The 13,077-nt window shown below is 52.4% G+C and overlaps 1 protein-coding gene across 3 annotated transcripts in view; it reads left to right on the top strand.

The window, feature by feature from the left end:
• The first annotated feature begins 222 nt into the window (after positions 1-222).
• Positions 223-13,077, top strand: part of MID1 (midline 1) — a 90,138-nt gene continuing 77,283 nt past the window's right edge. The window contains exons 1-2 of one of the 3 annotated variants that reach the window (XM_004689842.2): positions 223-252; positions 6,399-7,114. In XM_004689842.2, the coding sequence (XP_004689899.1) occupies positions 6,455-7,114 (660 nt within the window). In that variant the 5' untranslated portion in view covers positions 223-252; positions 6,399-6,454. Of the gene's footprint in view, positions 253-6,395; positions 7,115-13,077 lie in introns of those variants that run through there. The other 2 variants (XM_004689843.2, XM_012730271.1) reach the window with 2 other exon arrangements.

The raw sequence follows: 13,077 nt of genomic DNA, 5'->3' as shown, positions 1-13,077 counted from the left end.
AGTGGTACAGCGACAGGAGTTCTGACTCCGGGACGCAGCAGCGGCAGGCTGGATGAGGTGGAGCTAGCCTTCCTGGAATTGTCGCGTCGGTTTTCCTGTTGTGTTTCACTGTTGACGCTCTCAGACACACAGGAGCGCTCCAACTCTGCCGCCGCCCGCCATCTGGTCTCGGTGGCCGCCCGTCGTCTCGCGGGTCCCTATCCTCTGCCTACGGCGATGTTTCTTCAAAAAGAACTAGGGTGCAGTCCGTCGGTGGGTACATGAGGCAATGTGTTTGTGAGAGTCTCGAGAGATGCTGAAAGCTATTAAGGACATGGGTGCTATTTCCTGCTCTTAGCCTCCTTCTCCGTGTCTCAGTAGAGCAGACTGCATTTCTGAGACGGGCGAGGGTGCTTGGCACTGTTCAGACAGAAGGGAATCGGGCCGCTGCTCCTTGGGAAACCGGGGTCGCTCTTTTGCACTGTTATGTGTGTGTGTGTTTGCTTGTGCGCTTGTAGACTTGAACTCCAGAAGGTGCATTTCAGCTTTCTGTTGTGTAAATTTGGAAGAGCAGGTCTCAGTGAAAATAAGCAGATCATGTGACCTAGCCTTCATCTCTCCTTAATTTTTATCACTAACAGCTTCATATCCCCCAAGGCATCTGCCCTGCTTCCAAGCGCTTCTTTTCAGGAATGTTCATTCATTATTAATCAGGTTGCATGGTCAAGGGAGTCTGTGATTATTTTAAAGAATGTCCAAGAGATCCAATTACTAAAATTTGAGCATGTTACAGACAGATGGGAAGTACAGAAAAGGTTTCATGAACGGTTTCATTCAATGTGCACGAATTCCAGCAGGTGGGTGTTTGGTGAAATCCAGAGGCTTCTCTGGCTCTCACTGAAGTGTCAGATAAAACGTGTTAACTTCAGTGCTCTTTTAAATAAGACGAAATGGTGAGCTCTTCAAAATATCTGTGGTATTGAGTCGTTATTTTAAAACTTGAGGCTAATGCCTTAGTGCTTATCCACTCGTCACTCTTTTTTATCAGTCCCTCTGATCCCCTAAAATTTGCTTCGCAGGAATTCTTGGCTCTCTGACTGATCCAGTGAATGAATCGAAGTGTGCTGACATGGGGGTGAACTCGGTGATGGTACAGAGGCATGACGGAGAGTTCGGGGAGCACTGTTCCCCCACCTGTTCCTTCCCCACATGTTGTCCAGACTGTCTCTTTAAGAACTGATTTGCATTTTCACTGCTCCCTGCTGTAATTTGGGGGTGGGGAATAGCCTGTGTTGTGCAGTCCATTTCCAGCCTTGCCCAATGCCACTGCATCCATCTGACGCTTCTGCTGCCCCTTGCCGGCACTTCAGCCCGCCCTGGTGGGTGCCTTGGTGGGTGTTACCGACCCCCCTGTGGCTCGGATCAGGGCGCTCAGCTGGCTGCAGGAGCTCTGGGTAGTGTGTCTGCGCTGTGGTTTTTCTAACTCCAAGTGGAGTCCCTAGCCCTGCCTGAATGTGCAGAGTTGAAGAATGTGCATTGTTATTTAACATACTTCGCTGGTGAATTCATCTGGGATGTTGCACCCAGTTTTGATTGAGTTTCCATTAGATAATTTTGAGTTGAGCGATGATGTTGCTCTGAGCTAACAGCAAGTCTCTGGGAGTTACTTCCTGGCTGTGAACCCACCTGACAAATGAGGTTGAGTTCAGTGTTGTGCAGGTCTAAAGTTTTGAGTCATCTGAAAGCCTGTATTCCTGCTGATCTGGGATAAAAAACATCATTCCACAGTCCTGAAAAAGCCCTCTGCTCTGACTCTATAACAAGGATAATCTGCGAGCAGAAACCAGACGGCACTAAGTCAACTAAATCTTAATTACCCATGTGGAGACAGGGGATCGGAAATTGCCTTGATCATGTTTCTGCAATTTGAGATTCTGAAGGAATTAAATTTCTTCGCAGCGTTTGTGATGTCTGTTTTTCATGACACTTTTAGCAGTTTTCCTTTTCCAACCTGTGTTTATGTGGCTCAGTTTTGACAGTGTGTTTGTCAACTCAGATTTGTTTTGGTAAATTGGACATTGAGCTTAGTTTCCACAAGTCAGTGGGTATTTGGGGGGGATCAGAGGATGCGCCTTGGGAATCATGGGGGCAGTGGCCGAGGGCAATTGGCACAGACCACCCAGTGCTGGGATCCAAGTTCACTCCTTGGTCTAGTGCCTCGTTAATGTCCCTCAGAGCCACGGCTTTCAAAGGTGGACAAAGCAGGGCACTGGAAGTAAAATTGTCGGTGGCCTGAATGATGCTCTTTTTCATGCACTCCAAACTAGATAAACGATTCTTTTTCACGGAGCGAAGGAGGTGCAGGCATGACACAGAATACATGGAGGGGAGGACTGAGCCGGGGCTACCTTATGATTAAAATGGTGATACCCCCATCAGGGAAATTTGGGGTGCGACCACTCCACAGTGATGTGTGGGCTAGCACCTTCGTGGATGTGCCTATACTCTAGACTACACTTGCTCTGGAGAGTCTGAGTTCTCGGTCACCTCTTGAATACATGGGTGAGCTTCCATACCTGCGGGGTTTGAGCAGGAAGGCTACTCATTGACTACGACTCCGAGTGAAACCGCACAGCGCCTGGCACTTCACGGGGCTGAGGTGCTTCTTCAAGGTGCAGGGTGTTTTCCTGGTCACCAGGGAGGACCAGGAATAAAGTTGCGGAATTCTGAAATGAGCAACCGAGCGGTGGCTTCAGAGGCCGTGACAGTGGCGGTGGGCGATATTTCCTCTGCTGGTCAGTAGTTTTGCCTGTTACTTCCAGTGAGGGCGAGAAGGTGAATCCAACAGACACGAACGCCTTCAATGCTGCCTCCCGGCCCCTGCCCAAGCACAGGCCTACCCCGGTCTCCATGAAGCCCAGTGCCTTTCTCCTTCTCCTTCAGTCTGTTTCCTTTCATGTTCTGTACCTCAGGCCAAAGAAAGGCCTTCCGGGACGAAGACTGCGCTGGGAGGATGATCCCCGGCCCAGAGGGAGCGGAAAGCCATCTGTCATGGAACCGGGTCAGGCAGATACCTGGGCACACGGGTGCCAAGGCCGTGCGTCTCTACCGTCTCACTCTCCGCTTTTCCCGTCCGCTGCTCGTTTTCCTTAACCCCAGAGGCAAGCGGCGCTTGTCTTCTGGTCTCACCGTGGAGGAGCCAAGGGGGAGGAGGTCATTCGGCTCAGGCCGCCACTTGGAATTGGCCTCAAGTTCGGACTAGAGATGTTACCTCCACTAGGACTCGCTCACAGGCCCTGGGGCTGGGGCTTGCACGTCGTGGGGGTCCTTGTTGCAATCTCCCAGGAAGAGCACAAGCAGCTTGTAGTGGTCAGAGAGATGGACGGCCCGGAGGGCCTTGCAGTGCAGGCAGCTTTGCCAGACAGCAAAGAGGGCCCAGCACGCTCTGGGTGGACCAGTGACGTGGCAGTCGGCGCTGAGTCCCAGCAGCGGCTCGGACCGCCAGCCCTGGGGGGTTGCTGGAAGGCCACACCTGGAGAGAAGCCTGGGCCTCAATGTGCTGGGCGAAGTCCCCAGCGGTTAGAGTAGGAAGCCAGAAAAGTGCAATTTCAGGGACACTCGGGACAAGAGAGGGCGGGAAAGGAAAAAGGGAGAGGCGTGGAGATGGTCCCAGCATCAGTTCCCGTCAAAATAGCCACGCGTGAATTTTCCGTTTCAAAGACGTGCTCTCCTTGGAAGTCTAGGACAGGTGGCCAGGAGCCAGTGCGTGCCAAGTGGCGCCCGTGGCCCGAGCCCCTCTGAGCAGGCCTGCGGGGGCCCAGCACTGGCAGGTGTTGGAGGGCGCGGCGTGGGCGCGCGCCCAGGGCCTGCAGCCACTAAACAGCAGGGCTGCGGGTGTTCCGATGGTGCGGCCGCCCAGACGACTGTCCTCTCACTCGCTCTTTCGTGCCCTGTTCCAGACCCCAGATGTGGCTACGCGGAGCTGGGGGCTGTGAACAGTCTCCCTCCGCCATTCTCAGTTGCTGTGAGGAGTTCCCATGACTCGCCACGCCCTCCGGTGAATGAGGACCATTCAGCCCATTCAGAAACATGTTGAGCTATAGAATTTCCTGACAATGCTGCACGTGTGATTTCCTTCCATTGTAGTGAAGCCGAAGAATCTCTCTTTTATTTATTTATTTTTGAGGCTTGAGAATTAAATTGATGGGAGATGGGAGTAAATTAAGAAAAGAAAAAGAGAGCAGGAGAGGGGTAAAGAAAGGAGAAAAGTGAACCTTTTACACAGAATCCCATCCCCCATCTGTCTGCTTAGTGAACTTTGTTCATTTCTAGAACCCACTTCACACACTGTTTCCTTCCAGAAACTTCTCTCAATCTTTGGCACTTGTCTTTTGGCACATTGCATAGCAATTTGTTCAAATTTTCTCTCTCTCCTGGTGGACCAGGAGATCACGGAGGCAGCGGCCCGCATTTTGATTACTGGCCCCAGGACAGAGTGCCTCGGGGACTTCAGTAGTGTTGAGAGAGCATTTGCACCAGAGCCTGCAGGGGTTATCTCCAGAAACCCCGCTGTGCCGCTCTGGGAGGAAGCCTGGCACCTGCAGGTGCTCCGAGCTCCGAGCTCCGAGCTCCGAGCTCCTCGCCAAGTGGCCTCTCTGCTTTCCTGAGAACGCGAACCCGAAGGGCCACACACATTCTTTTCTGTAACTGACATCCTTCTCACTGGGAGAGGAGACGTGACTGAGACATAATTTCTGTTCTTCCATGATTAGCCGAAATCATGATTAACCTTTCCGTTCTGTAGCAAGAGGTTGGCAGAGACCAATGGGGACAGTAGATTTCTGAGGCTTGTGTTGGAGAGCTGAGCAAGGCGAAATGTCCCGGATGTCCGCCACCTGTTTGGCCCTCCTTCTGTGGTCACCGATCCGCTAAAGACTCCACGAAGCCAATAGCTCGGTCATTGTTAACATGATTAGCACATACTTTGCACTTTGCACGACCAGCTACCATTCCGTTGACAGCAAGATGGGTGTTGTTTTAACCAGAGTTCTACGTGGTCTTTCGCCGGGGTGCTATTTCAGAAATGGCCGGGCTTCTAGAAGTGGTGAATTTGGGAAGCAAGTGGATAAATGGAGGTGTGACTATAAAAAGGCTGGTTTTCAGAATCACTCACCATTGCTTTGGCTCCAAGGCCTCCCCTGAGCCCTGCTGGGAAAATGCCCCAGAGGGCAATGTATGTGAATGCCAAGTCCACTGTGGACGGCCCTTCTCCCCAGCCCGCGTGGGCTGTCTGGCCTCTCCTAATGGCCTCGAGCGCGGCCGGGCCCAGGCCTGCTAATGAGCAGGCAGGCTCCTCCCTGAACAAATCGGGTCTGCGTGGCCTCCTTTCCCAGCCTCCCTTTCAAGGGCAGGCCGGCGAGAGCAGCCAGTGTTCAGGGAGAGGGGTGCAGCTGAGCCGCCCCAAGGCAGCCTGCAGGGGAGCAGCAAAGCTGGCGGGGGTCGTGCCCTGGAGAGCGTGAGGCTGGACCACCTGCCGGCCCGGCCAGAGCTGGCGGCCGAGACGAGCCCTAGGGTGGGAGTTTCGAGGCCTGAAGGAGCGTGCGGGGGCCCTCAGCAGCTCCCCGAAAGTGCTCTCTGAGGTGTTAGTGGTACCTCAGCACAGCTTACATGTGAGCACTGGAGTCCCTGAAGCCCTCGCTCTAGGGAGCCAGTCGCCGGCGCAGCGGCTGCCTGACACTTTGCTCTGCTTCCCTCTGCCACCCATGCCCGCTGCCAGGCCCGACTCTGCAGTCGCTGCGGTCACAGGCATCTTTGCAGAAGTCAGTGCTCTTGTCTCAGATGTTTTGGAAGCCGCCGCCCTGTTCTCAGGCCTCGTTGCCCCGAAATCCCGAGTTCGAGTTCCTCCCCTCACGCCTGTTTCTTCAGAAGGTGCCGTCCCTCTCCCCAAGCGTGCTCCGGGCGGCAGAGTCAAAAGCCCTTAAATACATGCAGCTACGTTTCCGTGGAAGCCCCTAATTCCACGTCATGAAAGACTCTTCAGTCCCTTTATTAACGTTTCTGCTTTTTAATTTTCGACGCGAGGTAAGACTTGGCTGGGACACAACGAAGCGGCTATGACGATGCCCAAATTAAATGGAATTAATGAAATGAAATGACTGTTTCCACCCTTGCCGGGTGGCAGGGAGAACTTTTACTCTGCCAAATTGCCAAAACCACAAGCGCAGCGTCTAGGGGCATAGCGCAAATGCGAGCTGCTGGGCGGCTCGCGTGTCCCCGCTTCCTTCCGCGAGGCATGGACGAGTCGAGGCAGCGTGCGCGCGCCCTCCGCACCTGAGTCCGAGCGTTCTGCGGAGCCGTCCGAACGCGGCCCCGCGGTGGCGAGCCCTGGAGCCTAACCCAGTCTTGCGTTCTCTTTCCAGATAGCTGATCAGCTTCCTTGGATTTTGCCGATGACCCAGGACAGCTTTGCCTGAAGATGGAAACACTGGAGTCGGAGCTGACCTGCCCTATCTGTCTGGAGCTCTTCGAGGACCCTCTGCTGCTGCCCTGCGCACACAGCCTCTGCTTCAACTGCGCCCACCGCATCCTGGTCTCGCACTGCGCCACCAACGAGCCCGTGGACTCCATCACCGCCTTCCAGTGCCCCACCTGCCGCCATGTCATCACGCTCAGCCAGCGCGGTCTAGACGGGCTCAAGCGCAACGTCACCCTGCAGAACATCATCGATAGGTTCCAGAAAGCCTCTGTGAGTGGGCCCAACTCCCCCAGTGAGACCCGCAGGGAGCGGGCGTTCGACGCCAACACCATGACCTCCGCCGAGAAAGTTCTCTGCCAGTTCTGTGACCAGGACCCGGCCCAGGACGCAGTGAAGACCTGCGTCACTTGCGAAGTGTCCTACTGTGACGAGTGCCTGAAAGCCACTCACCCGAACAAGAAGCCCTTCACGGGTCATCGTCTGATTGAGCCCATTCCCGACTCGCACATCCGGGGGCTGATGTGCCTGGAGCACGAGGACGAGAAGGTGAATATGTACTGTGTGACCGATGACCAGTTAATCTGTGCCTTGTGTAAACTGGTTGGGCGGCACCGAGACCATCAGGTGGCAGCTTTGAGTGAGCGCTATGACAAATTGAAGGTTAGTCCGATCCGCCGTAAGCAATCCCTTTCTGCCAGCCAATGTCATGGAAATAAAAGAATGAAACGGGTATTCGCGGCTAGCTGCGTGGCAGGTGAAGGTTTTCTCTCCACCTCTGGTATCTGCTGAGCTGTAGCATGTTCCTTGGCAGCCTATTAATGTTGCACAATCAGGACATCTTGTAAAAGTTGAGTGCTGCTTGTAATGTTAGCATTGCCGAGGTGAGGGCGAATGCAGAAACCTGGATCATGTTCACTCCTTGCACTTGAGAGCGAGCGAGAACAAGAAGGAAGGGCAGATAAAATCGGGCTCTGGGCACGCGGGGGGCATTTGTTTTCCACGTCCTTGGGGAGCAGCGACTCCGCGGCCGTCATCCCTGTGTTCGGTTGCTGCACAGACAAAGCCGAGGAGGGGGTGCCTGCAGCCTGTGGGGTTCAGGAGGACTGCGACCCTTTACTCCCTGTGGAAGTGATACCGGCTTGTGGGTGAGCGGGCGCCGCGCCCCTAGGCTGGGGTGGGGGGCGCCTGCTGTGTGGGCTGGTGCGCTCAGGTCACAACAGGGCCTTTTGAACTCCACTTTCCACATGAGATGGAGTTAGGAGCTACCCTAAGTGAGGCTTGAGGAGCGGCAGTTAACATAACGCTTCATCAAATTCAAAAGTCACCCTAAATGCGGATAGAGTGACAGGGCAGAAATAAGCCCGGTCGCCAGATGTCTGCTGCACTTCAGGCAACGCTGGGTCTGGTGATTGAAAACTCAGGCGAGAAAGTTTGCTCTGAGGGTGAGGTGCTTTGCTCACCGCTAATTTCAGGTGACAAGATACCACTTAAAAGACAGGGAAGTATAAATTAAGAGCTTTCGGAAAATACATATTGAGTCCTTCCTCTCAGGGAAAACACCTGGGGTGGTGGAGCAAACAAAATGAATCACCCTCGAGCCCCGCCCTCGCCTTGACCAAAAGGTCCCCATCCCCTCCCCCTCGCCTGATGGGCTGGGGTGTGTAGGCCTCGCCATAGGCTGCGGGCGTGACGGCGGGGTTCCCAGATCGCATCTGGGAGTTGAATCTGCTATTTCGTGGCAGGCCAGGGCAGTTGAGTGCCAGGTGAGCCCCTGCTTCCAGGAGTCACCTGGGACCAAAGGCAGCGCCGGGCGCGCGCCTCACTGCAAGTATGTGGCGCGACAGCCCACGCGTCTGGAAGTCTGGGGGCACATGCAGGCCAAGGGCGTGGGGCAGCGACCAGGGCAGACAGAGCCGACGGTTCCTCGCCCACACGCAGCAGTGGCCAAACATACCTCCAAAGGAGGGGCCGCACGCCACGCCGATGCCTCGAGAGCTCACGCTTCCGAAACTGATGTGGCTTGTAAATTGTAGAAAGCAGACAGTTCCCCGGCCCCTGTTCTGATTGGGGACAGAATGTTTGGAATGACTGGACGAGTGGGGGTGTTTTCCCAGATGTAAACCTGCCGGGTTGTTTCTTTCACTTCATCAAAAATGTCCTGTTGATGGAGGAACAGCACACGTGAAACGTGCTTTGCTGAAGCACAGTGTTGTTCCATATTCTCCTCCCCCGGACTGGATGTTTAACCCTGGCGCTGCGGTTCTGGGACGGGCTGCGTGGTGTCACTGAGGAGCCCTGCAGTACGCACGCACCATCTGCAGGGCGGGGGCGGGGGGACATGGTGTCCTGTTCTAGTCCTTTCTGTGATGAAAGTGAACTGCTTCGGTTATGAGCCCCGCACCGTTGCCTCGTGGAGCCGGCGGCCAGCTGTCGAAACTGGCCCTGGGAGGGGATGAGCACAGGCGGTGTCATGCATTTTGGCTTCTAGTTACGGAAATCCAAGCATATAAACGTCTCCCAGTTCACCGGCACACATTTGTTTCCAGCCATTCCACAAAATGTGTTTATGAGCATTTAAGCACGTAACATCCGCACACAGCAGTTTGTTCTAAAACACGCCGCTTTGGTTGGAGTAAAAAGGAGCTCAGAACAGTATATGGCATCTGTGTGTTTGTGTATTTCCGTAATCGAATATGTATGAGCACATGCACTTCCTTTTTTTGTTTTTTTTTTTAGATTATTTTTATTTATGCATGTAAAAGCTGGGGTGTAGGTCTGAGGTGTGGGGGTGAGACAGAGTGGGGAGCGGAACAGGCAGGTCTACTGACATCCATGGCTGAGGGGAGCAGCGGGGAGACAGGAGAGGTCTGCTGCGCCTTGTGGGTCCCTTCCTGGCTGGGGATCGAACTCAGGCCTCAGTGGTTATAGCGCCGAGACTTATCCCCTACACTACCAGGGAAGCCTTCAACATTGATTTTTGAAGTGATCGATCATTCTGGAAAGACTAACACCAATGTAGTATATTTTGTTCATTACTACTTGGGCCGGAAAAAGTACATGTGCTGAGCCCATGTATTTCTGGGAGGCTTCCACACCTCATGTGCAGGTAGGACTGTGATGATGTGGAGACACGAATAAAGTCTGAAGAAATTTGAGGCTGCTTTAATTGACAAGGCAGTAGATTTGCTTTACTTCCTTGGCTGTGCAGACACCTGGAGTCTCCTGATTGAAAATGTTTCTGTCCATCTGTTAGTAAATGTCCATCCTGTGAACAAGGAATTCTGCAGCGATTATGAGGTATATTTCTTGCAGCAATGCTAAACAGTGGGGGACATTTTAGCCCATACCAGGGTTTCAGTATACATTTGTTTGACAAAGAATTGGACTCTACTTTTCTACACTCTGTTTTTTCTAGGCATACAAGGAAAAATTTGTAGTGTGTAGAATTCACGCAAATAAAGCCGTCCACGTCATCTGCAATTGTCAGTAATCAGAGGCTTCCAGCAACTGTGCTGGAAAGCTCTCAGAAAGTACTAAGCAGGGAGAAAATGAAGCCAGCATTTCCTGAACTCTATTTTCAGATGAAAAAGAAACTCTTCCTGCCAAATACATAAGTCTCTAAATGGAGCGGATCCTAACGTGGGCCTTTTTGTATCATTTTAATTGAATTTTTAAGAAACCTTTCCATCCCCAAACTTGGATGACAAGTTTGGCGTGAACCACGTGACATGTAAGCGCATTTAATGTATGCATTCCAGAGTTGTCAAGAAATGACAGCGCAGTCATTCCTTTTTCTTGTGTTCCAGCATACAGTGTTGGCACTCGTGTTTCGTTTCTCTTGTTACACTTACCAAAATACACAAATTGAGAAAAACTGGCTGGCCTTGCCCTTCAGTTGCAGTCGGGCCCCCACTGCACCCAGCTGAAGCTGGTGCCACTGTTGGCTAGTCTGGCTGTGAAGGTTGGCTGAGGGCGTTCCTGTGTCTGAACCGTCTCTGCGGACCACCCCGCCGTCAAGTTGAGCTTGTTTGATGAAGCTTCCGACGAACTTGGGCTTTGCCCTGCAGCCCCCTCTGGAGATGCGGCCATGGGATCACACACGTTACGTTCTCTCTTTCGTTTCATTTCTAGATTTATTTTTCAAGTTTGTACTGTGCTTGCCATTGAGAAAGTTGTAGTAGCTACTGAGGTAGATCCTTGACGGGTGTTCTTTAGAATGTCTTTGAAAATAATAGCGGTGTGGCCCAGGTTCCAGTGAAAGGGGCTTGTAGGTAGGTGTGTGTGTGTGTGTGTGTGTGAGACATTCATGTACTGGTGGAAGGCAGCTATTGCCAGGCTGGGCCTCACCAAGGAGCTCTCTGGCGGCTCGTCAGTACTGCCCGAGCTGAGAAGGCCCACATGTGGTAAGTTAGTATTTATCACCGTCTTGATTTGCTTTGGCTGCTATACCAAGGACTACAAACTGGCCTAAATGACAGAAATGTGTTGTCTCACAGTTCTGGAGACGAGAACCCCAATATCCAGGTCGGGGGCCGCTTCCTTCTAGGGGTAGTGAGGGAAGGAGCCACTCTGTGCCTCTCTCCTTGCGCCTTCGTCCCCAGACTTACTCTTTGTATAAGGGCTGTGGCCATGCTGGGCAAGGGCTCCGTCTCCCCCAGCGGGGTGTCTCAGAGCTAATTATATCTGCTGTGACCCTATTTCCACATAAGGTCACATTCTGAAGTACGGGGCTGAGGGGACTAGACCCCAAGTTGTGAATTTGGAGGGACTGCCATTGAACCCCTAGAATCACTGACTCCAGTTAGGTAGAGACCTTTGCCTCCACTGTGCCCGTCCTCAGCTAAGGCTGGCCCCAGAGGCTTACGGGTAATTAATTCACCATGAGTACTGGCCAGCTGCTTCAGTCATGATCAACTATTAGGTTGAAATTTAAATTCACGAGAGTATCGCAGATCTTCATTCCGATGTGAGACACAGCATTCTGCAAGATCATTTCTAAGTAAGAGCATTGCCAGGAAACCCCTTTGGTTTAATCCAGCTACATAGGAACCAAGACTTCGATCTATATTGGGATTTGTGGGTTTCAATTTCATGGTACGAATTTTGACCCACTAGATTGCAAGTTGTAGAATAATTCACATTCATTTCTGCTGTGTTGTGAAGGACGCTTGGTAGGCCCAGTGTTATACCTCTGGTTTCATTGATCCTCTCATCTACCGTATGTGGCAGATGTTTTCTGAGCCGCCCTGAGCACAGCGAGCTCACATGCTCCTCGTGAAGGAGGCCCATGAGCAGACACTGTCGCCCTTCCTGGAGCTTACAGCCTAGTGGAGAGTTCCAGTAGGGAAATAGTATCTCTGTTGGGAGAGGAGGGAGGCCCCCCCAATCCAGGCAGGGGCCCCAGCCCTGGGCCTGAGAGATGGAGAAAGGTGTGCCTCAAAACGAACCGTTGTACCTGCCTTTCCCGGTTTTGATTTGAAATCACTGTTGCTAAATTACTAGAGGCAGAGAACTTCCCTGAGATAAGTCATCTTTCTTATTTTTACTCCCTAGGGTATCCCTTGTGCAGCCCTGTATGGCTTTTTCAAACAACTTCATAATAATTTCAGGGTAGATTTCAATCTAAAATATAGATAATACCTCGTGACATTTCATGGGGGTCTGAAAATAAGTCAGATGTATGTCTTCAGAAATGTTTTGGCTTTTGGGGGGGCAACATGCAATTCTGCTCGTTTTTATTCCCTTGAAACATATACATGCATGTATACATATATAGTATTTACTTGCTTACTTAACATTTCTAAGTGATGAAAATACAGTTTCCACATATTTGGTTTTTTTTTTAAAGATTTTTATTTATGCATACAGAAATTAGAGTACAAACCAGAGGTGCAGGGGCAGTGAGAATATTCACCGGAAGCAAAGTGGCAGGTTGACAAAGTCCACTGCTGAGAGGAGCAGCAGGGAGACAGGAGAGGTCTGCTGTGCCCTGTGGGTCACCTCCAGGGCGGGGGTCGAACTCGCACTGAAGCAGCCACGGCTTGGCTTGGCTTAGCTTCACAGCACAGCGCTCCAACCCACTGCGCCACCAGCGAGGGCCCGGTTTCCACATATTTCTAAAAATTGTTAAACCTACATTTCATTTCTCAGCGTGGTACAGAAATACCCTTGATAGACAGTGGAAGGAGATGTCTCCAGGGGGATGTTTTTTACAAGGAACTCAAGACCGCGTCCCTCTCCCCTGCCCCAGTCCCCCCAACTCCCATCCCCTGCTGCGTTCTCTCCCCACCATCACCTGCGCAGAGGCATGTATGAGCGTTTGATGATTTGTTATTACTGGAATCGCTTTTGATAAGCTTGGAGAGTTCTGGAAACACAGAACCCTCTCAGCCCTGTGGCTGGGTGAACAGATGTGACTCTTGGCCACACGGCTTGACTTTGCTGGTGGCGGTTTTACTCCTCTATAAAACAGGCCTGATAATGGAGCTGCTTGTGCAGACACTTGGGAGAGCAAAGTGGAATCTTTCCCATAACCCCTCACCAGGTGCTAGCCCAGAGGAAGCCTGCAACGTTAGGGCACACTGGTGGGCGAGGGGCTGCGGGGCAGCCCAGGCAGGGCCGGC

This window comes from Condylura cristata, unplaced genomic scaffold (genome assembly GCF_000260355.1).
Source record: "Condylura cristata isolate star-nosed mole 26May11 unplaced genomic scaffold, ConCri1.0 scaffold00027, whole genome shotgun sequence".
NCBI classification, from domain to species: domain Eukaryota; kingdom Metazoa; phylum Chordata; class Mammalia; order Eulipotyphla; family Talpidae; genus Condylura; species Condylura cristata.
The sequence above is the reverse complement of the archived record's forward strand: the minus strand, read 5'-3'. Positions and strand labels throughout refer to the sequence as shown.